Source organism: Wyeomyia smithii, chromosome 1, assembly GCF_029784165.1.
Source record: "Wyeomyia smithii strain HCP4-BCI-WySm-NY-G18 chromosome 1, ASM2978416v1, whole genome shotgun sequence".
Classification (NCBI taxonomy): domain Eukaryota; kingdom Metazoa; phylum Arthropoda; class Insecta; order Diptera; family Culicidae; genus Wyeomyia; species Wyeomyia smithii.
In genome coordinates, this window is record NC_073694.1 from 197,245,862 (window position 1) to 197,268,973 (window position 23,112).

The 23,112-nt window shown below is 38.2% G+C and overlaps 2 protein-coding genes across 3 annotated transcripts in view; both read right to left on the minus strand.

Moving 5' to 3' along the window:
• Nucleotides 1–19,432, minus strand: part of LOC129723528 (uncharacterized) — a 33,741-nt gene extending 14,309 nt beyond the window's left edge. The window contains exons 1-4 of one of the 2 annotated variants that reach the window (XM_055677807.1): nt 19,291–19,432; nt 19,093–19,232; nt 18,905–19,025; nt 18,298–18,559 (exon numbers count right to left, since the gene is read on the minus strand). In XM_055677807.1, the coding sequence (XP_055533782.1) occupies nt 18,534–18,559; nt 18,905–19,025; nt 19,093–19,232; nt 19,291–19,387 (384 nt within the window). In that variant the 5' untranslated portion in view covers nt 19,388–19,432 and the 3' untranslated portion in view covers nt 18,298–18,533. Of the gene's footprint in view, nt 1–18,297; nt 18,560–18,904; nt 19,026–19,092; nt 19,233–19,290 lie in introns of those variants that run through there. The other variant, XM_055677815.1, reaches the window with a different exon arrangement.
• The window catches only part of LOC129723523 (tubby-related protein 4), a 92,359-nt gene that overhangs the window by 48,331 nt on the left and 20,916 nt on the right, over nt 1–23,112 (minus strand). The gene's annotated exons all lie outside the window — the stretch shown is intronic.

Genomic DNA, 23,112 nt, shown 5'->3' on the forward strand with positions numbered 1-23,112 from the left:
CGGTTGATTTGACTTTACTGCAAAAATTCGAACTCGATTCGTTGTTGCACACGCAGCATAGAAATCGTTTGTCGTTTCAAGCTGCAACACGATACTGGTTACATTGATTTGATTTGATTTAATTAATTAATTCATCCAACCTTTTGGGGTCTTAATAAATATAGGGATGGGAAAAAGCCCATATGAGTTTGAACAACACGTTTATTCTCAAACCAGCCTAAAAAAACCATCATCTTCTCAAACATAATTACAAATTATTCATACAAATAACAAAATTATTTCAACTATAAACAAAAAGAAAAAAAAAACAAGTCACAGTTGGACACACTAAAAAACATTTCAGGATGCCTGTTAACTTCTTCAGCCATAGACCTAATGGGCTCATTCATGCCATAGTTGGTTCGTTGAAAATTCAGACGAATCAAGTTGAATTGTCTGCTCGGACGAGATGGGCAGTGAAGTTGTAGCTGAGCTAGCAATGCCGGGGTGTCATAAATTGATGTCAAAACTTCAAAAGCGGTGGTTGCTTTCAAGCACTTTCGTCGTTGTTCAAGGGTTTGCAGACCTATCAGAGCACAACGATTCTCGTACGGTGGAAGATTATCCGGATCTCTCCAAGGTAAATTCCGGAGCGCACGACGAATAAACAATTTCTGGATACGTTCGATACGATCAGTCCACACGTCGTAATGCGGGTCCCATATTACGGAGGCAGCTTCCAAAATCGGACGGACTAATTAACAGTAGAGTGAGCGCAGTGTACAAGGATCGTTGAAGCATTTCCCAATTTTGAAAATCATTCCTAATTGCTTGTTGGCCTTATTGATGATGGATGAGTAATGCTGATCGAAGGTTAATTCTGTGTCCAACAAAACTTCCAAGTCTTTGATACAACCATCAGAGCGTTCAAGAGTTTTCCCGTCAATAGTATACTGAAACAATATTGGTGATGTTATACGATAAAAGCTGATAACATTGCACTTTTCAATACTAAGCGTAAGTCTGTTTCTGCGACACCAAACGGCGAAAATATTTAGCAAGCTCTGCAGTGTAATGCAGTCATCAATCGATTTATGACCAGGTAAATTTTAAGATCATCGGCATAAAGAAGTCGGCAACCACGGGGCAACAGAAATGTGACGTCGTTGATAAACAAGGAGAATAACAATGGTCCTAATGTGCTACCTTGCGGGACACCTGACTTATTGCAAAACCATTGTGACCGCGAAGCTCCAAGTTTTACCGCCATCCGTCTCTCACAAAGATACGTGCTAAACCATGCAACAAGTCGATCCGAAGCACCTAAACGTCTCAGCTTCTCCAACAAAATATGATGGTCGACACGATCAAATGCTGCATGTAGGTCAGTGTACACCGCATCAATTTGAAGGCGTTGATTTAATGTACGCAGGTAATGTGAAGAGAACTCCAGTAAATTAGTCGATACCGATCTGCCTGGAAAGAAGCCATGCTGGGAGGTGCTAATATAATTCTTCTGTCTATTGTTGCGTGTGTGAGAGCACCATGGGTCTTTTTTACTGGTTTTAAAAATAAATGCGAACAATTGAATTTTTCGTCTAGTGACGAAGAGAGAATGTTAAACTTGAGAAAAAAGCGGAGCTTATTATAGAGCACTCTTAGGCTATAAAAGAGTGCCTTTGGCCAAACTAGTTACATTCTGTTGGCGGAAGATGTGACGGACGAACGGTCCCATATCAACAGAAACGTAGCGGGTTGTGACAGTAGCTGTAGCGTATTGCACCAGTGTATTCACAAAATCAACGGTTTTTGGTTCCTCTTTGCGCGATTCCAATAACAACGCTAGCTAATATTTGACAGTCCAAGTTGGCCGTCAACCCGCGCTCGAATGCGGCGGCCTCTTGAAGGCAAACGGTTAATCTACTCATTTACAATGGTTAAAAAATATCAGCTTTCCCTAGTTACGTTTGAACATCGCCGCGGCCAAAGGCAAAATAAAAATAGGTCAAAGTTGAAGCGTAAGCAGTTAAACACATGTTATCAGTTATGTTTGCTTTTATCGAAGTCTCGCAAAAGAAGTATTTTAACTAGCTCAATTCTGTTGGTTTCGTTGGCAAGCTGAGAAAATTTCGCAATCAATAGTGTCTTAAAACGTTAAACTAGAAAGAATAAAAAGCATTTAGAAGGAAACAAATGTGACCTCCTTAACACCCTGTATACGAAACTATTTCGATTTCGCTAACAATACTGAATCAGCTTGAAAAAAAAAAACAACGAAAAGTTCACAACACTTTATCAAAAAGGACCTAACTTCTTAAAAAAATCTGTTATAGTTTATTTATTTATTTTAGTCAACAGATAATCTGTTCACCCCAATGACATATTTAATAATAAGTTACACATTACAGCAGAAATCCGAACTTCCTACTCATGGCGACTACCACGAACAGATTTTTTTCCCAGTCGCACATCGGCAATATGCAACACGCAAAAGTTGAACTCTTAGTTTTTTTTCATCCAAGTCGCAACACGACACGGTACATGTTTTTTTGTTGCGTTTGAGAGAACTGTGGACAGCCGCTGCTTTTCCAATTGATTTTAAGTTAGTTTTTTCAATTGAAAAGATATATTAATATAATTCGATTAAGATATTAGTGTTCAAGATCTGTTAGGTGAAAGTTACATTGTATACATTCAAAACATCACATGGCAATTACAATTCTACACTATACCATACTATTCGCAGCTATAAAAGCGAGCTGGTGACTAGTTGAATGCTGCGAAGCTAAACCAAAACGATTGATTCTCATCTCAACGTTTCATCAATTTATTATTGAATTGATACGCCAATTATTATACCACAAGTTTAAAATCTGTTAATGAGAGCACATTTTCATTACACTTTCCACAGCATGCCACCCAATTAAAGTAAGACCGTAAAATAACCGAATTAAACATAAAAATGTGAGCTAAGGTAAAAAACAGGGTTTTGACCATACACACTTAATCCAAAAAAAGTCGTTCGGTAATTTTTTTTTACAATAATCCATCGGTTAAGTGTAATAATACCGGTATTCCTGCAAAAAAAGCATCAAATTAACGACTGTTCTGTAAGATTTGTAAGTTTTACCAAAATTCTGTTAACTGTTACCGAAATATTTGCTTAATTTAACTTTCACCGAAATTTGTAAAACTTTTTACCGAACAACCTGTAAAAATGCCAAATTGTGAATGTGGTGGCCATCTTTCTCATACGTGCAACCGTGCAAGACGCGAATGTTTTCTACTGGTGCTGCTGATTTGTTTTAATTGTTGTTGTGTGTAAACATAGGATATTTTTTATTTGGGAAGTGTTAATGGATGTACGAGTCGCTAACATTTTTCGTAAGTAATCTTGTTAATTTAGTTTGATTTTAGACGGTACCGGCAGGCTCATTTATAACCGACTTTTTCTGCCACCGGTATTTTTTTACAGGTGCGTTCGGTATTTTTGTTCATTTTTAAAGTTTCTTTCGGTAAACGTTACTGGCTGCTCGGTTTGGAACATTACCAAAAAGCTGCGAAAATTACCGTCCACTCGGTTGGTGGTTTCACAAACTGTTCGGTAATTTTCGGAAACTCCGAAGATTTCACCGAACGTTCAGCTGTTGAGATTCCGGTAAAATTTTACCGAATTCGGTGTTTTATTTTAAGTGTGTAACTAATAATTACCACAAAGATCAAAATAATGGTCGCAGTGGTGCAAATCTTACAAAAAAAAACTTATAATTTTTGGGGTATTTGAAAAACTTTAAGTAAATGTCCAAGTAACATTTGACTGAAGATACAACCCACACTCACATCACATCAAAAGTTCTTGCGTTTTTTCATCATTTGTAGCTCCTTGAAATAATTGCGCGTTAGAAGCCAAAAATTCTGGTTTTTTTAAAATATATATAACTTAGTCAAATATCAACCGATTTTCACAAAACTACTTTCAATTGATTTGGAATTGAATATGCTTTCAAAATTATAGTATATTTGTGGTATGTTTCGTATAAAAATAGACGGCAAATTTACAAATAAATTGAAAAATTGCATGAAAAAGTCTAAAAAATTAGATTTAAGCTTTAATATTTCAACATGTTTCATTGATATTAGAACAAACCTGTATATATTCTGAAAGTTATATTTGTCTTCTTTCTAAAACTGCTTTAATATTGATAATCGGTTGATAAATGACTGAGTTAAAAAATATTATATGCGCTGAAATCCAAAAAACCATATCTTGCCCATAACTTCAGATTTTGGGGGTGTCTGGAAAATTACTAGTATGAGCGAAAATTACACTCAACAAGACCTACAACCTACACTAGGTCACTTCAGAAGTTCTTCTAAATCGCTGTAACACAGTGTTATCATCTAAAAAAATCGAATAGGACTTTTTTTGCATGGAATTGCTGTATTACTCTCCACTCACGCGGTTTCAATGATGGTTTTAGTACAATAAAGCTTAGAATAACACTTGAAGTACCTACCACATAATCTTAGAAAAAAAAAAACACTCAAAGTATTATTGGGGTAAAGATAAATAGAACAACAGAACTACATGAATTTTCATTCCCGAAGATTCCATTAGTTTTTATTTAGAAACAGTTCGTTACATGTTTTAGTTATTTTTAAGTATAATAAATAAGAGAAGCAGGCTTTCCCAAACTTTAAATTAGGGATTTTTTATCTTACTTCAATGTTTTGTGAAAGTGTTATATAGAATGCCGGAATAGAACGAGAGAGTTTAAAAAATAATTGAACTGTCACATAAATTGGCGCGAACGATGAAACTGACGCGAGCTGTATTCAGTTAAAAGTCTTATGGTCCTGAAGGGGTTTAAACGGTAAGAATTATCCTATGTCGTAGTATCATAAGACTCAACAATATTAGTAGTCGACAAAGGGGTGGTCGATAAAGAGGTAGTCGACTGCACAAGAAGATTGGAGATAACCGTTTCAAAGTTGCTTGCGTCTAAAGAGTAGAGTTTGGCTCCTGTGTTGCGATCCAACGGTGTCCGATTAAAGCAAAATAAGCAATGCTCTAAACTGCAAATATATTGGCTGTATCCGATGTTATCCTGAAATATGTTCAATATAATACAAAGATCAAGATCTTATAAGTTTCACTAACAAATTCTTGCAAGATGTAGCTGAAGTCATTGAGTAAATCAATCCTCACAATAACAAAAGCGTCACATTTCCAGTTAAGTGAGAGATCGACAATATTTTCTCTAAGCTCGTGGGATTCTTCGATCGGCAAACCTAAGCCGCACTGCAATGCAGCAATCGTAAACAGCAACCTGGCAGCCAACTTCATCGCAATATTATAGGTAGGTATATGTAGCAAGAACTGAATGCTCTAGTCTCGAACTATTCTCGTATTTATAGGTCGATTCTGAGCTTTTCTGCCTATTAAAGCCTTTCCGATGCCTGCTCCTGAATATCATTAAGCTTCTTCCCGTATCCAACATTTCGAAAAAGTAATAAAATCACGTGCCTCATTAACAGTTGCATTTCATCACAAGCCCGTTTAAATTGAACGATTTTCAGAAATTTCAAGTTCAGTTTACTATCATTTCTAGAATGTGGTTATAGGTCAGGTTTCATTTCTTTCTTACATTTTTTGCACGAGACCTGGCACTTTTCTAACCTCCAATTAGTGGATTAGAAACGACAGAAGTGGTCTCGGTCGGAAAAGTTATTTATATATTGTAAGAATCAACGGAATGCAGAGGTTATTATCGTTTGAATTGTCCTCAGATTAATCACGGAGCAAGCTAGAGGTTAATCTCTAAGCAGCAATAAATAAAATCGAAAGACAGCATTTAGGCAATTAAAGCCCCTCTTGTTGGGCGATGATACTTAATCTCAACGTAGGAATTTTACATTTTGTCGAGGACGTGGCGTAGATAAAAAGCGACCGGCTTCCGTTTGGTAAAGTATATAATCGAAGTGCTGCTATTTCCTTCTGTGGGGTACAAAGAAAACAAGTGAATGTTTCCACTGCTTTCACGTGTTTTTCCATTTGGAAAAGTACAAACTAATTGGAGTCATAAGGTTAGCTATTATGACTAAAACTTCGACCAGTTTTATGGCACTATCGGCAGGGTTTCGGTTCATTACCAATTCCTCCTAGTGGGGGAGTAATTGGATTAGGTGCACTAAATAGTAACAATGTTTGTTTTACGATTGCTATACAGCCTCTATTACTTAGCCGTTAAGATTGGGTTGATGATAAGTTGTTTAACGGTGGGTTTTCGGACATGAAAAACCTGTCGTATGGTTCCGGCCGCTTGCGATTGATTCCATTGACTGTGAAAACTGACAATCTTAATACTTTGCCTATATAAACCTATTTTAATTTATTACACGCAAAAGTTCAAGTCTTGTACAATCAATGTGTCTTCCCGATTCACGTGATGTATAGATGTGATCAATGTGACCCTCCCACACTGTTCACGTGAAAGATGGACTCTAATAACGTAGAGTAGAGCATGGCCGTCACATAACACATAAAACAAAAGAATACGTAACGTACTACATCTTTTTTGTGAGTGTCCACCTTTACCATCGTAGTGTCCATCTTACCCACCCCAGATGTCCGTCTTTCCCAACCATGTCAAAAAAACAGTAATTTTTAGTCATATTTTTGAAGACCCAAAACAAATAAAACTTGGAGGAAGTTCACTAATACCACAGAACAGATATGCAACTTGGAACAAAACTCTGCAGCAAATTGATGCCCAAGCTTTCGCATTCATTTTTTGCTGTTCCATCCTACATTGATTTTACAGTGCATCGTTCGAACAGTTCGCTCCAATAGTTTGAACATGCACCAAAAAACTATTTTTTTTGCTTTAATAACCAGGCAAAAAGGTGATCTTGAATAGTTGAATCTATCTAAATCAAGTTCACAGGACCGACCGCACTTCACACAGGACCGCATTCAAGAGATCTTTGAAGTGGAAATTCAGTAACAATTCACAATCAACGTCAATAGAACAAATTAAACTAAAAATCTTTCAACCATTCAAACATTGTCTAACAAATTTTCTTGGATCGTACACCTCACGACTGTTGAAACTATTTTAACCTGTTGGTTGATTCCCTTGAATATTTTCGTTGGGCTTGGAAACCGAATTTCTCGACCAACGACAATATTTTTTTCTCGTACTGTTTTTTCACCTAACATTGCTAGAAATGCATATCAGACGCGCTGTACCAGCACTGCCTACGACATTAGGTACAATGTAAAAAAATAATTGGCGTTAGTCAAGATATTCAGTTTTCAACTTGGGCAGCAATGAAATTCATTAAAAATATATCTACATAAAAACCGTTGCAAGTAGCACGTATGCGGGTGGCACTGTACGTTTATCATGAAAAGGCACCCTCGCTATACCAGCACCGGGGAAAACAAAGGATTCTCTCGACGAAAAAGCGGCGAGAGCTTATACGGTTCTTTTGTTGAATGAATGGAATATAAGCGTGATGAAATTTCGAGTGTAAAATGCATTCTCTCCACCGCTAGATGTCGATACTTAAAATAAAGAGATTCTGTCTCGTTTTTGGTTCTTCAGTTGAACAGATGTGCTAATACCAAAAATAATTATGACAACAAATGATCTTAAGTTTTAATTTGTATGACTACTGCGATCTAAATAGCAATACCTGAGTAATTATTCAGGTTAAACCGCAGACACACGTCCAAGCTGAAATCCAAACTTGTGTAAAGTTTTTTGTAGTAGCAATCCGTAACCAGATAGCGCTATCAGTACCGACAGCCTCGTGCACCAGCGAATAAAAATGTATTGTAGCGATAAGGTCACCAGGCGGCGCTAGTGTACGAGTGATTTATAACGCAATTTACTTTGAAAATTTACACGGAAATTTTGATCAATGTTGTTCTTGCTTGGACGTCTGTCTGTGGTTAAACCTCAGGGTGTCCGTCTTTACCTACTTTCCCCTAGTAGTTTGGAGCTGTCAAATACATTGAAACGCTAGAGCATGGTTTGCGTTATGCCAAACACTTTTTTCTGGTTTCGCATCATCCAACTTTTGCGTGGTTCTGATCCAAGCCTTTTTATTTGGAAACGGCGTATACGTTTTAGTAAATGAAATCTTTGAAAAATTGTATCTCAAAATATTGTCTACGGGCGAATTATAGAAAATTAAGATTAGAAATATTTGTTCAGGTTATCTGGTCCTTTAAATATTTTTTTCTGCGATTTCAGACCTAAATACTTTGGGATCACAATTACCCTTTCTGTACACAGCTTTTAAATTATTAAAATAGAATTTGTTTTTTTTTAATTATTTATCTGTTCTGTTCTTATTCTGTTCTATTATGAGCTAAATTTAAGACTGGGGAATAATTAGTTCCTTCAGAAAAGTTGTGTAGAAATGAAGAAGTTTTTTTTTAAACATAGTTTATTTTTTAACTCGGTAGTTAAGCATCATGCCAAGTTTTTACCGCAGGAAAAGAATTTAAAGTAAATTTTTTAAAGATACGTGTTTTTTATGATTTTGGTAACTTGAATAAAGATAGAACAGAGCAACAGACCTACATGAAATTCAATGAATATGGTTAGAACGGCAATGTCGTAGTCTCGTAAGACTCAACAGTATTGGTAGTCGACAAAGGGGTAGTCGATGAAGAGGTAGTCGACTGCACAGGAAGATTGGAGATAATCGTTTCAAAGCTGCCTTCGTCTATAGAGTAGAATTTGGCTCCTGTGTTGCGTTCCAACGGTGCGCGATTAAAGCAGAGGAAACAATGTTCTGAACCGCAATAGTGTTTACTGATCCCAATGTTATTCTGAAATAGATTGATTACATTACAGAAATCAAGATCTTATTAAGATTCACTAACCAATTCTTCCAAGATGTAGCTAAAGTCACCAAGTAAACTGAGCGGCACAAACACAAAAGAGTTACATTCCCCCGACACTAAGAAATCGAAAATTTTTTCTTTAAGTTCGTGGCGTTCTTCGATCGGCAAACCTAAGCCACACTGCATCGCAGCAATCGTGAACAGTAACCTGGCAACCAACTTCATCGCGTTATACGTAGCAAGCACTGAATGTTCCAGTCTGGAACTGCACTCGTATTTATAGGTGGCTTCTACACTTTTCAGCCCAGTTATATTCTTTCCGATGCCTGCTCCTGAATATCATTAAGCTTCTTCCCGTATTCAACATTTCGGAAAAGTAATAAAGTCACGTCACCTTCTAACAGTCGTTTTTGATTTGACTGAAACTTTACACAGGCGATTCTATGGGCCAAAGATGTCATTTTGTGCTATAGAGCTTTCTACGCCAGATTTCACTAATACAGATTTGGTCGTGTAACTAGGGTTACACAAAATCGATTCGTTTTCAACCAAGCAACCAGCTGATGATCGGTTTCGAAAATTATTCCACTTGGGAACTCTAGTTCATTCGTGTTACCTGCATAAACAATCTTTTTTTCAGTGAAAAAACAAATGAAACAAAACAAAGCTTTGTGCTCTCCTCCAGCGTGTTATTCATTTGCAACCAGTAAAAAACATGTATTAGTGAAATCGACCACTTACACTAGCGCAGATCTACTGGTACTAATTATTTACTTTATCACGACTCATTTTTGAGAAGGGCTTAGGTAAAATGGTATTGATGTAACCCCAAAACTTGATGACCCAGATTTAGTGCTGACATGAATCAAAATTTCGGATTATCTCCTGGCCAGGTGTCTATCTATACATATGAAAATGTAGTCCTATCTGTCTGTCTGGTCCATATATAATTTGTATGTAGGGGTTTTTGGGGCCGGAGAAGGTTTGTATGATAGTTTGAGACCCCTCTTTCCTCTGAAAGGGAGGGCTACCATACAAATGAAAAACGAATTTCTACATAACTTGAAAACTAATCAAACAAATAGAATCCAATTTGATATGTGGATGTTTTAAAAAGCAAGAAATATCTGAAAGGTTTTTCAATAAGGCGTCACACACAAATTATGAAACGCATGAAGGGGGGAGGGGGGGGGGGGTTGTAGGGACAGTTACGTAACTACGATGTTGGCTCGAAATTGAAAATTTTGATGGGGGTCAGGTTGTTCAGCGTTACGTAATTTGACGGGGGGAATCATATCGAACGTTACTTATCGTTACATAGGGGGGGGAGGGGGTCTGAAATCTAGATTCTCACCGTTACGTAATTTGTGTATGACGCCTAAGAGCGCTGCAAAAGTAAACCGATAGGGACAGCATATGACACCATATTTTTCTCCCGCTTACTTGACATATCGCTTCAGTAAGGTTTGCCATTTCATAATGGAAAGATACACGATTTAACAACGATTCGAGATAGTTAAAATTTACTATCGAAATTCGGAGTCAGTGGCCTTCACTTTAAGAGCGCTACGTCCAATTTATGGTCGTCATAATCGTCCAGCTATATCAACAATTGAGCATCTATTGAACGTTCTGTGCCTGTCGATTCAAAATTTTCGACTAGATGCTCAATTGTTCGTAGTTTGAGACCCCTCCCTGCTCTAGATCCCATTCAAATGAAACACAAATTTCTGCATAACTCGGGAACTGACTGAGCAAATGTTACCAAATTGAGCAGATTGAGGTTTTTGGAAGCAAGATATGTTTCCATAATGATATGACGTCCAACCCTACTCTGGAAGTGAGGGAGGGATCCATACATATTTCTGCATAACTTGAGAACTAATCAGGCAAATGGAACCGTTTTTGGCGTGCGGAGGTTCTTTGGTGCAAGTAATATTTCTATGGTAATTTGATACCAATCTCTTCTGTGGAAGGGAGTGCTTCCATGCAAATGAAGCCCGAATTTCAGCATAACTCAAGAGCTTATCCAGTAAATGAAACCAAATTTGGCATGCGGATTAGGGTGTCCCAAAAAAATCGATGTTGAAAAAGTCAAGGTGCTCAGCCCTAAAGTGTAAGATAATGTTACTTATAGCTTTTTTGTAGAACATTTCGACTTTCTAGAAAAATGTTTTCGAGTTGCCTAAATTTAATTTATGGAAAAATAACTTTTTCAAGATACAAACCCACTCTTTTGCACTTTTTTCGAATTTATTCGATTTCTGATTTTTTTCCATATATTTTTTTAATTTTGTAGGGTTGTTTTTAAACATTTTGCATGGTTCAGTTCAGCATTGCATTCAGTTATTTACTTCCAGAGCCCATTTAACATCACAGAAAAATTAATTTTTCCCATAATTTTTGAACAAAAACCTTTAAAACACATATAAAAAAAATTTGATCAATAACTGAAATTGTCATTGCAAAGCGGAATTGATGATGATAACTTACATGAAAAAAGATCCTTGATATCTTATCGGGGGGCTGAGATATTGGCATTTTTATATGCGAAGGAAACAATCCAACAAAAATAAAAAAAATATATGGAAAAATATAGGAATCGAATAGATTTGAGAAAAGTGCAAAAGTGTAGCTTGTAGCTTAAAAAAGTCATGTTTTCAAAAATCACGTTTGGGCAACCTGTAAACAATTTTTTAGAAATCGAAATGTTCTACAAAAATGCTATAAATAACAATATCTTTCAATTAAGGGTTGAGTACTTTGACTTCTTGAACATCGATTTTTTTTGGGACAGCCTAATGCGGATGCTTTTGGAGGCAAAATAGGTAAGGTTTTTGGGAGCCCCTCTTCTGGAAAGAAGGGCTCCCATACAAATCAAACACAAATTTCTACATAACTCGGAAACTAATCAAGCAAAATTTGGCATGTGAAGGTTTTGGTGGGCAAGAAATGTTTCTATGATGGTTTGAAACTATTTCATGCTTTAAACGGGGGAGGGGTCTCATAAAAATGAAACAGACATTTTAATCAATTTTCACGGAAAACAGATAGGAATAATGCACAGCAGCCAAAATCGACTCCAGACGCCATTTTTGTTTCCAATATGGTGACATCCGGTTTCTGGAAACAATCAAAAGTAACCAAATACCACCCAAGATGGACATTTTCGGCATCGTGATGATTTACAAAAGCCAAAAGTCGACCTAAGACGCTATTTTGAATTCTAAGATGGCGAAGATCCGGTTTCTGGAAAACAGCTAAATGTGAGCTTATAGCTTATATATAATGATTCACAGAAGCGGAAAGCCTCAAGGCCTAATACGCTATTTTAAATTCTAAGATGAAGGCTTCTCGTTTTCTGAAAATCAACCAAAGACGACTGAATATCACCCAATACGGGTATTTTTGGAATAAGATTGATACTCAGAGGCCAGAAACTAACTCCACATCCTATTTCGAAATCTAAGATGACATCTTCCTGTTTCACAACAACAACAACAGAAAATGACTGAATTCCTTTCAATGTGAGTATCGTACGAATCGAAGTGACGTACAGAAGCCAAAAGGCGGATGTTCTTATTCCGTTAAAACCAATCATATCAAACGATTTCAGCATTGCGTCAAGAATGTGTTTGTAACCCTGAGAAAGACTAATTGTAATTTGTACTTGGCAGGAGAAACGGAACAATTCACTTTGAGCTAGTGTATTTCGCAATAGCTTCAGCTTTGAACTCAGCGTACTTGGTTAGCTCTGCTGGTGACAGCAATAGTACATGGGGCTGAACTTGGCTGCTCTGCTGCTTTTCCGTGGCCCGTTTGTGTCCTAGGTGCCATTTTATGATAATTATGTTGACGCTTAAACAGTCGACAGAAAACGCGCGGAGCGTTCGTCTTTATACCTAAAAAACAAACGCGCAGCGCAGTCTAACCTTTTTTTACTTTCTTCCATAATACCGTGTGCGAGGCCACGCCTACTTGCCGAGTCAGTCCTCCAAAATCGAAGACGCACAGCCAGACCTAAGGCTGCTACCGTCACGGCTAGTGCCCGTAACTTATGCGGGTTGGTATAGGAGTACCTATCGATCTGGCGGCTCAATGTACCTTGGGGACCATCCATTAATGATGTCACACGAAATTTGGAAATAAATAACTCCCCCCCTCCCCCTTGTCACAAACTGTCTCAACTTCCTTGAACCCCTCACTTAATTACGTCACGTTTTTATACCCCCTCCCCCTTCTTTGGTTGTAATTGACTGAAAATCGAGATTTTTTTTTGAAAATGCATTTTTTTTAATTAGAACAATTTTGCTGAAGAAAAACTGAAAGACTGAAAAGAAGATTTAATAAATAACTAGAAAAGGCGTTTAATCCTTGGATTCCAAGGGTTCTGTTGATGGAGTCGCATATCGACGACATAGAAAGCCGAAGCAGTAACTGCAGTATCATTGCTGCTTTCTGAAAGACCATCCATATTCAGTTCTTCTTCATCAATCAATCTGCAACCCAAATCTTCCTCACATGTTAGTAAGATTGAAAGAGGCTAAAAAATGCATTCATTTGCATTGCGCTGTCATTCATAAACAAACATGCACCGTAGAACAAAACTAGCGAATATTATGCACCTTAAACGAAAAAAAATGTCATTTATTTTATCTTGAAACAAATCTTAAACAAAAAAGGGATCGTAGAACTATGAATGAATGACGCAAGATTATAAATAATTCTGAGTTAAACTTTGTGATAGAGGCATGTGTCTTCTTTCTCCGGTATGGTGTTTCTGGCCAATTAAACTACTCTTTATTTGTTTTTTTTTTTTTTTTTTTAGTTGAGATGTCACGTCACACTCAAGCTATCCCCCCTCCCCCATATGTCACAAAATGTCACAACAATCGAAACCCCCTTCCCCCTAAATGCGTGACATCATTAATGGATGGTCGCTTGCTGCGAAAGTGTTTGAATTGGCGGAGAACGCTGCTAGAGATAATAGCAATTCGCAATGACGAGAAACTGAGCGAGCTTTCTATCCGGCTTCACTAATAGCACTAATTCTTCCAAATATTCAAGCTGGTCTGCCTTTGAAAAAAAACTTTATAGAAAACCGTCCTTTAAGGGACAATCACTTGTACTATACAATACACGTGAGTTTACTATCAATAGCAAAAATCCACGCAATTCTTTAATTGGCCATACTTAAAAAAGTCAATGAAAAGCATCGTAAATACCTGCGATCATTTTACGAATGAGTTTATAAATTTCTCGTGCGAACGTGTCTGGATGCAAATAAAATGAAACATAATTTTTGTAGATTGCCAACCGAAAAGCGCATGAATAATGTAAAAGCATTTATTCGTGATGTTTGTTCGCAAATTGGGCTGTTGAGATATTGGCATCAGTTGCGCGGTTCAACAATTTCGAGTTAATTTACCCAAATAATAGTAGACTTTATAACTCTTAATGAAACACTCTCGACAAAGCATTTGTTATTAAAAATCCAACAAACTATTGCGTTATGTATAGGGATACCATCCGTCCTGATTTAACAGGACATGTCCTGATTTTGAAACCCATATGGAGCGTCCTGATTTATTTTTCATGTTTTAGCATTTGTCCTGATTTTATTGAATGAAATCGGATTTTCAAAAAGGTAGCAAACTGTTCAGTACTCTTATCTTGACTCCGGGAAGAACGGAACTTATTTCGAACGAATTTTTTCTTTGGTTGAATCTTGACGAGAGAAATCTAGTCTAGTCGTTGAAACCGTTAAACATTTTTTGAAGTAGAATACTTCTCTCAGGAAGTTCGGCTACATAGGGATGTGAAATGAAAATCTAAAATCGAAAAAAGTGAAAAATATGTCCAATTTCAAATGCTAATAAATCGGTTAGTATTCGATGGATTTCCTTCGTTCTTGCAGCAATAAATTGGAAAATCTTCTAAGACTCTTCCCAAATGAAGATAATTGTAATTTTATTATTCACACTATTGTACTATTGAAAATAGTCAAGCCTTGTCAAAACTAAAAATTCGACCTCTGATTGATCGTTATATGATTGCTTCGGTCGACAGAATCATATACCTTGCAATTTAAAATATGCTATTTATAAGTCTTTATAAGAGCCTGTTTCAGCAGAAGCTGCTCATAATAGTTTTAGACAGCGACAACAGGAGTCATCCCTTAGCAGCAGCAGTATAGCGCACTAGTTGCAGCGGATCTCAGCATCGATAGCAGCAGGGCCAGCTGATGCAGGGGCAGCGAATACCAATGGCAGCGTATAGCGGCCACAACTGTGGCATGGCTACGGATAGCGTAGCAGTTGCAGCGGGGGTATCAGCATCGAAAGCAGCTGGGCCAGCTGATGCAGAAGCAGCGTTACCAATGGCAGTGTATAGCGGCCACAACTGTGGCATGGCTACGGATAGCGTAGCAGTTACAGCGGATATATCTGACCTTGAAGCATTTATGCAATAATTGAATGAAAGTTGCGATTGCAGCAATCGGTCTTTTTCAAGGCTACTAAATGTATTCGGAAGAGCATAATGAATGGTTATTAATAAACTGCAACTGAGGTTTGATGCTGCTGCAAATGCACAACAGTGTGATGTTTATTACGATTTGTTGATGCTGTGCATAACAAGCGGTATATACGAAACAAATCCGATTTCAAAATGACTGACGCGCAAGCAGTCGGGTTATCTTTCTTGTAAAAGTATTCTACTTCTACCTTGCAGTCGTGGCTTTGCACACAACCCGCCTGTGATTTTTGACAATTGTTAAGTTTAATTCAAACAGTTTATTAGTGTTACATTTTTTAAGGTCATTAAGGTTTCAGGTACGCCTAATAAATCAAAGTCGCAAAATTGAATCGTTCGAAATCTGAATCTTTTGACGTATTTTGGAGTGCAAATCTCAAATTATGTGTTTTATTTATTGATACCTCAAATATAAAAATATCTTAGATAAAATTTTGCACGTTTTCTACGTCAGCTAGCTGTCGTGCCTTGGATACAACATCCTACTATTTTTCTCCGTAAAAAGTAAAATTGCGAGATCTTTTCCGTGTCACAATGACGGAATGTCACTCACGAGAAATCGCTGTAGGACGAATTGGGGCAAAAAAGGAACGATTTAATGATGCGTCCGTTGAGACTAAGCACCAAACAAACAATAATAAAAAATCCCCAAAACCTCTTTTCGTGTTATTTGCGCGATTTTGTCTCCTATGGAGCCACCGCCAGGATTTATGTCCAACAGAATCACGGCGGCAGTAAGTATCTGTATAGGACACTCGGCGGTGACGGGTTTCTTTCGAGTGGGGTTTCAAGTCGCTGCTGGCATAGCAGCAACATTCAAATTCGAGTATAGCCGTCGTTCTACATAGGTTTTCTGCTCCTAATTATATACAGTTCTTCGTGGGATGAAGGAAACGATAGTGAAACAACACGTCGCGACAGACGAACACTTGAAGCTTTTAACGGCGTCTATCATCGTCACCGAGGCGGGCGAAGCAAAATTACCATCATCACTTTTAAAAATTAACCGCCACGGTAATTCGATATTCACAGACATTTTAATGAACAAAACTGAATTGATAAGTTGTTATAAATAACGGAGGGTTTCACATCGCAGGTGCCAAAAATAGCTCCAGCGGCATCACGTAATAAATAACTGTATCCAGGTGCGGTGAACAACTGAAAGCAATTGCTTTTTATAAGGATGCTCTGTAAGCAATCTACATTACATTCCTCAATCGAACAATTCTAGCGAAGGCGAAGGCGTTTGGTACCCTGGTTCAGCATCATTCCCGAGGGGTTCACGTGCTGGCAGCTCAGTGCATCGGCATGCCAAACGACAACAAGCATGACGACAAGAATCCTACGGGGATGGATGCAGACAAGTGAAATTTGTGCAAATTACTCCTACTCGGGAGGACAGATCCGTACCTTCCCGTTGTCGTTGCAACGGAGCGACATGTTAGCGGCGCCAAGTGTTGCCCTCCGGCTGGATGATACTTTCGAAGGATGCAATTGACATACCGTGTGTAAACCTTGCTCCTCGTTTGCCAATGACAATCTATGTACTAGTCCGGGTTGTACTGTACTTCCGTTCCGGGCAAATAACGGTGCTCCGTATGTTTCTCGAGTGCATTGTTTTCAAAACACAAGGGCTTTGATAAAATATGGATCTTAACTGTTGTCAGCCAGCCGGTGCTCCCCGGTGGTGGCTTCCCGGTCCCGTGGCAACCCCACTGAGACATTTTTATGCAGCTACAGCAGTGCGGTACATCCCCAACATTATTATGGTCTGCCAATGGAATAGGACTACATGCAGCTGCACACAACACAACGTCACCGAAGGGAGAGATAAATTTTATCCTGTCATACCGTGTTTTCGTCATACGAGCTCATTAAAATGCTGGTTAGTGGTGTTCGCGACAGGATTAATTAGTAAAATTGATTGAGTGTTTGATTAGAAGTTGAAACGAGGAACATTGCTCACCACACACGCCTGAATTCTTGCCTCATCTTATGTACTCTTGAACTCTCAGACTGTGACTTCAAACTTTAATTTGGATTCAAATGAGTTGGAAGCGCTTTCCGAAACATTTCTGGTGTATCCAGTTAATGATAACATGGTTATATAGGATTTAATTAAAAGAAATAACATAATATTACACACCCAATACATTACCGATATCTGCGAAGGTTGCCCTGCGTCAAAAGATATTTAAATAATTGATATTATGCTTAGGCGTTCTTTCCGGAATAATTGTTCCACCTTTCTTCTTTCAGTAAATTGGTTCCAAAAGTTAGTGGTTTGGCCCATGCAAAGCAATATTGAATAGTCGTCGGTCTACCAAATGTTTTATTAATTGCAAAACTAATAAAATTAATTGGTAAGAAGGACACCGTTATGGGAAATGCCTGCCGAAGTTTTTCGTACCTTATGAGCTTTGCTTCGATGCTGGCACACTTTTCACAGCGATTCAGTTGGGTGTCACGTACCGACAATTTATTTTCTATCAATTTACCTTCCGGGTAGATAGCGCCAAAGTACTTCGGTTACCGAAACACAATCTCTTTCGATGAGGTCAAGAAAACCCTGAACCTCCGCCAAGCCACGCTGGTTAACCACGCCTATGGGGAGGGAGTCGATTCACTGGGCGAAAAAAGGATTCTCCAAAGGAGGAACGGTGAGACGGCAGGTTGGCCAACTAACTTTACCGGTCGCCCTTCCCCGAACGTGCTTGGAGTAGCGATGGTGGAATAATTCATTTTGGGCTTACCGGATACCGAAAAGGATCGAGCCCCGTTCGGAGTTCGAAGGCTCTGTTGTTTTTTTTTTTTTTGCTTTTTTGCTGTTTATGCCAGCTCGATTGGATTGGTTTTTCTTCGAATTTGCCGGCATGAAAATAAATATATGTGTGATTCAAGGCTTGAAAAAGGAACAAAAGTTTTAAGCGTTTTTTGGTGGCTATTTATTTTTTCGATCAGATAATCCGTAATTCAATGATGTTTTAGGCGGATTGTATTACGGCCAATAACTTGAGCAATCACTAAAGTTTACTCGTTTAGCTTCTCAATACTCTAGATATAAACTTTCACGTTTTGCTTCACCGGTAAAACTCGGTCGCCAACTGGGTCTATGTACCGAATAGCCTATGCACGATAGTCAAAGTTGAGCCTCACATCACAAGTTTCCTGACGTGGATAAGCCTTCAAAAACGAATGTAGTTTTGTTTGTTTGAAAGAAAAAGGTTTAACTTAGAAAAATTTTTTTGAATCTGCCATTTCGAGTGATACTACACGAGTGATTCCACGATTGTATTGCGACCCATCTATCAAATAATGACGATTATTTCGCTTATCTTACTCGTGGACGGTTTGAGAAATCGATAATATAAATAAGATCATTCATTGTATATTTTGGCACTGACTAATGACGCCACTCAATAAACAAAGTGACAAAAGCATCGGCAAAGGCGTGATATTATTAGACAATGACGGAAGATTCTGTTGCGTTTGAAAACAGCGCAATCAATTATTTTCTCGAATACTAACCCCAACGAATACCGTAAATAGTGACGTTTCCGTACATTTCTGTTACTGGCTCGAGGCTCGATATTTTCACTTGGAAAGCTCTATTGGTGTTTAAATTGGGATCATAGGTGTAGGAGCAATTCTGCAGAGAGAAATCAATAAAACATAGTTAAAAACTTCATATAGTTAAATGCTTGGTAGACAATTACCGTTACAGACACCGAGAAAAAGTAGTACGTTATCTCGTCTTTCGACACTGGGCTAACTTCGTAATCGAAGTACAGAGTCATTTCCACCGGTGTCTCAACAGGTCCACTACGGGCGTGTAGGACATGCATTTCGTGTTGCACTAAAATACGCTTCAGGTCAGTGGAAACTATACACTCATTGTGAAACAGCCAACCTACGCTTATTTTGTGTGCCAAATCCAAACTGACAAGACCAAACCAACGTCCAGCTGGCCGCCAGCAGCAGTAGTAACAATGCACAGATTCGATGCGTCATCCAGCAGGACTTTAATTTACGGTTCGATTGACGGTCTAATGCCGACTGAATCATAGCGGACATCAAGTGTACAATTTAATGAAAATGTCAGCAATGTAACTTTTCAATCGATAAGATAACCAAATGTCGTTCTTGTCCGGCAATTAGGAAATGTGAATCAGACGACACTGAGTCTACTCACCATATTTTTTTGGGGTTTCATCAGCATTAGATTGATTGGATCAATTCTCCCTATGCGAGTACATACAGGATAAATTCATTCAAATCAATATAAATCAACATCTTTCCCTGATGTTGGATTTATCATCACTTCTAATAGTACAGTACAATTGAATTTGGTTGCTCATTCCATCATTGTTTAAAGTGTTTTTATTTTTTTTATTATTATTCGATCTCCTTTTTTCTAAATTTATTTTTTTTAACATAAATGGGAATTGTGTAATCTAACATTTTGCACTAAATAATCTGACTAAATGACTAAATAAAAATGGCACTGATGAGGATAGCGATCAATTTATTTTTTTTTATAAAAGATAGTTATCTATCAGAAAACAATTGAAAAACTTTGTAACGATAGTACAGGTAGTTTCTCGGGATGCATTTTAGTAAGTCTGTATATAAGAGAGGCTACATGAAGCTCACCGTTATAGTAACTGTCACACCAAAACAAATAACGGCCATGTGTTGTAAAAAAAATAACTGCCATGCTATGAATATGGATGGAAATCAAAAGGACCGATCAGCTGACCGATACCAAGACGACGTCCTGGGTATCGCCGTCCCGATTTTACGGGATAATGGAGATCTAAGGTTGTGTATCGATATGCACAGAACCAATCTGAAAATACGACAATTGAACCACCCACTCCTTGTGTTCGAGGAGATTTTACCGGTTAGTTCTACTGTCTTTTGGATATTAAGGAATCGTACTACTACGTTAAACTGTCAGAAGGCTGCAGAGATATAACCACCTTCAACACCAACTGGGGATCATTTCGTTTCAAAAGGCTCTTTTTTGGCGTTTTCGGGAGAGGCTACTAGAAACACGCCCGAATCTGGTTTATTATTATGTTCAGCTTGGTACATTGGTTTTACCAATCCACCATATTCAATTTAGCTTGGCCAAGGACCGACCAATTTTGAATTGCAGGCCACAAAGGAAGAGCTGAGAAGTTTCTACGCTACAACGATCCAGTAGATCGAACTCTAGTAATGACTGACGCATCTGGTGTTGGTCTGGGCGTGGTCCTAATACAATTTAAGAAAGATCAACCACGAGTCATTAGTTATGCCTCTAAAACCCCTTCTGAGACGTAGATGAAATATCCTCCGATAGAAAAAAGACGCACTTGCCAATATAAGAGCACACGAAGGCCACTCAGCTGGTCAGTCTGCCTTGAAAAATCGTAAGCGGGATAGACAGAGAAGTTGTAAAACATTGTGAGTCGTGTGAGGGATGTTGTTTAGTATACATTCTGCGAGTCCACTCGAACCAATGACCAAACGATTGATGCCAGAAAACCCGTGGGTCGACCTGGCAATTAATTTTCTTGGGTATATGCCCAGGGGCGAATAAGTTCGTTAATTGGTTGCCTGTAAAAACCCCTTCTAAAGGCCAGAAAACACGAACATAGAAAATAATCCCAAATTGAGCTTAGAATCGCCGAAAAGTGCTTCTAACGGCCAGAAAAGACCAATTAGAAAATTATCCCGAATTGAGTTTAGAATCGCTGCACTTTTCAGCAGGCCAGAAAAGGCCAAAAAAGGAAATGATCCCAAATTGAGTTCAGAATCGCCAAAAAGCCCTTTAAAAGGCCAGAAAAGGCCACAATAGAAAATGATCCCAAAAATCGCTTAAAAGTCCTTATAAAGGCCAGAGAAGGCCAAAAAAGAAAATGATCCCAAATTAAGCTCTGAATCGCCGAAAAGTCCTTTTTAAGGCCAAAATATAATTGAGCTCAGAATCGCCGAAAAGCCCTTTAAATGCCAGAAAAGGTCAAAATAGAAAATGATCCCAAATTAAGTTCAAAAGAATCCAAAATAGAAAAAGATCCCAAATTGAGCTCAGAATCACCGAAAAACCCTTTTAAAGGCCAGCAAAGGTCAAATTAGAAAATGATCTCAGAATCGCCGAAAGCCCTTCCGAAGGCCAGAAAAGGCCAAAATCGAAAATGATCCCAAATTGAGCTCAGAATCACCGAAAGCCCTCACGAAGGCCAGAAAAAGCCAAAATAGAGAATGACCCCAAATTGAACTCAGAATCGTCGAAAAGCCTTTCCAAAGGCCAGAAATGGCCAAAATAGGAAATGATCCCAAATTGAGCTCAGAGTCATCGAAAAGCCCTTTTAAAGGCTAGAAAAAACAATATAGAAATTGATCCCAAATTGAGCTCAGAATCACCGAAAAACCCTTCTAAAGGCCAGAGAAGGCCAAAATAGAATATGATCCCATATTAAGCTCAAAATCTCCGCAAAGCCTTTCTAAAGGCCAGAAAAGGCCAAACTAGATAATTTATTTATTTATTTATTTATTTATTGATTAAATTAATTTCAATTAATTTTTTTAATGATCCCAAATTGAGCTCAGAATCGCCGAAAAGCCCTTTCAAAGGTCAGAAAAGGTCAAACTATAAAATGATCCCAAATTGAGCTCAGAATCGCCGAAAAGCCCTTTTAAAAGACAGAAAAGGCCTATATAGAAAATGATCCCAAATTGAGCTCAGAATCGCCGCAAAGTGCTTCGATAGGCCAGAAAGGCCAAAATATAATATGATCCTAAATTGAGCTTAGAATCCCCGAAAAGCCCTTATGAAGGCCAGAAAAGGCCAAAATAGAAAATGATCCCAAATTGACCACAGAATCGCCGAAAAGCCTTTCTAAAGGCCAGAAAAGGCCAAAATAGAAAATGATCCCAAATTAAGCTCAGAATCACCGAAAATCCCTTCTAAAGGCCAGAAAAGGTCAAACTAGAAAATGATCCCAAAGTGAACTCAGAATCGCCGAAAAGCCCTTCTTAAGGCCAGAAAAGGTCAAAATGAAAAATGATCCTAAATTGAGCTCAGAATCGCCGAAAAGCCCTTCTAAAGGCCAGAGAAGGTCAAAGTAGAAAATGACTTCAAATTGAGCTTAGAATCACCGAAAAGTCCTTCTAAAGGCCAGAGAAGGGCAAAATAGAAAATGATCCCAAATTGAGCTCAGAATCGCCGAAAAGCCCTTCTGAAGGCTAGAAAAGGCCACAATAGAGAATGATCTCGAACTGAGCTCAGAATCGCCGAAAAGCCCTTTTAAAGGCGAGAAAAGGCCAAAACAGAAAATGACCCCAAATTAAGCCCAGAGTCACCGGAAAGCTCTTTCAAAGGCCAGAATAGGTGAAAATAGAAATTATCCCAAATTGAGCTCAGAATCGCCGAAAAGCTCTTCTAAAGGCCAGAAAAGGCCGAAATAGAAAATGCTCCCAAATTGAGCTCAAAATCGCCGAAAAGCCTCTCTAAAAGCAAGAAAAAGCCAAAATAGAAAATGATACCAAATTGAGCTCAGAATCGCCGAAAAGCCCTTCTCAAGGCCAGAATAGAACATGATCCCAAATTGAGCTTAGAATCGCCGGAAAGCCCTTTCAAATGCCAGAAAAGGTGAAAATGAAAAATTATCTTAAACTGAGCTCAGAACTGCCGGGAAGCCCATTTTAAAGACCAGAAAAATCCAAAATAGAAAATGATCTCAAATTGA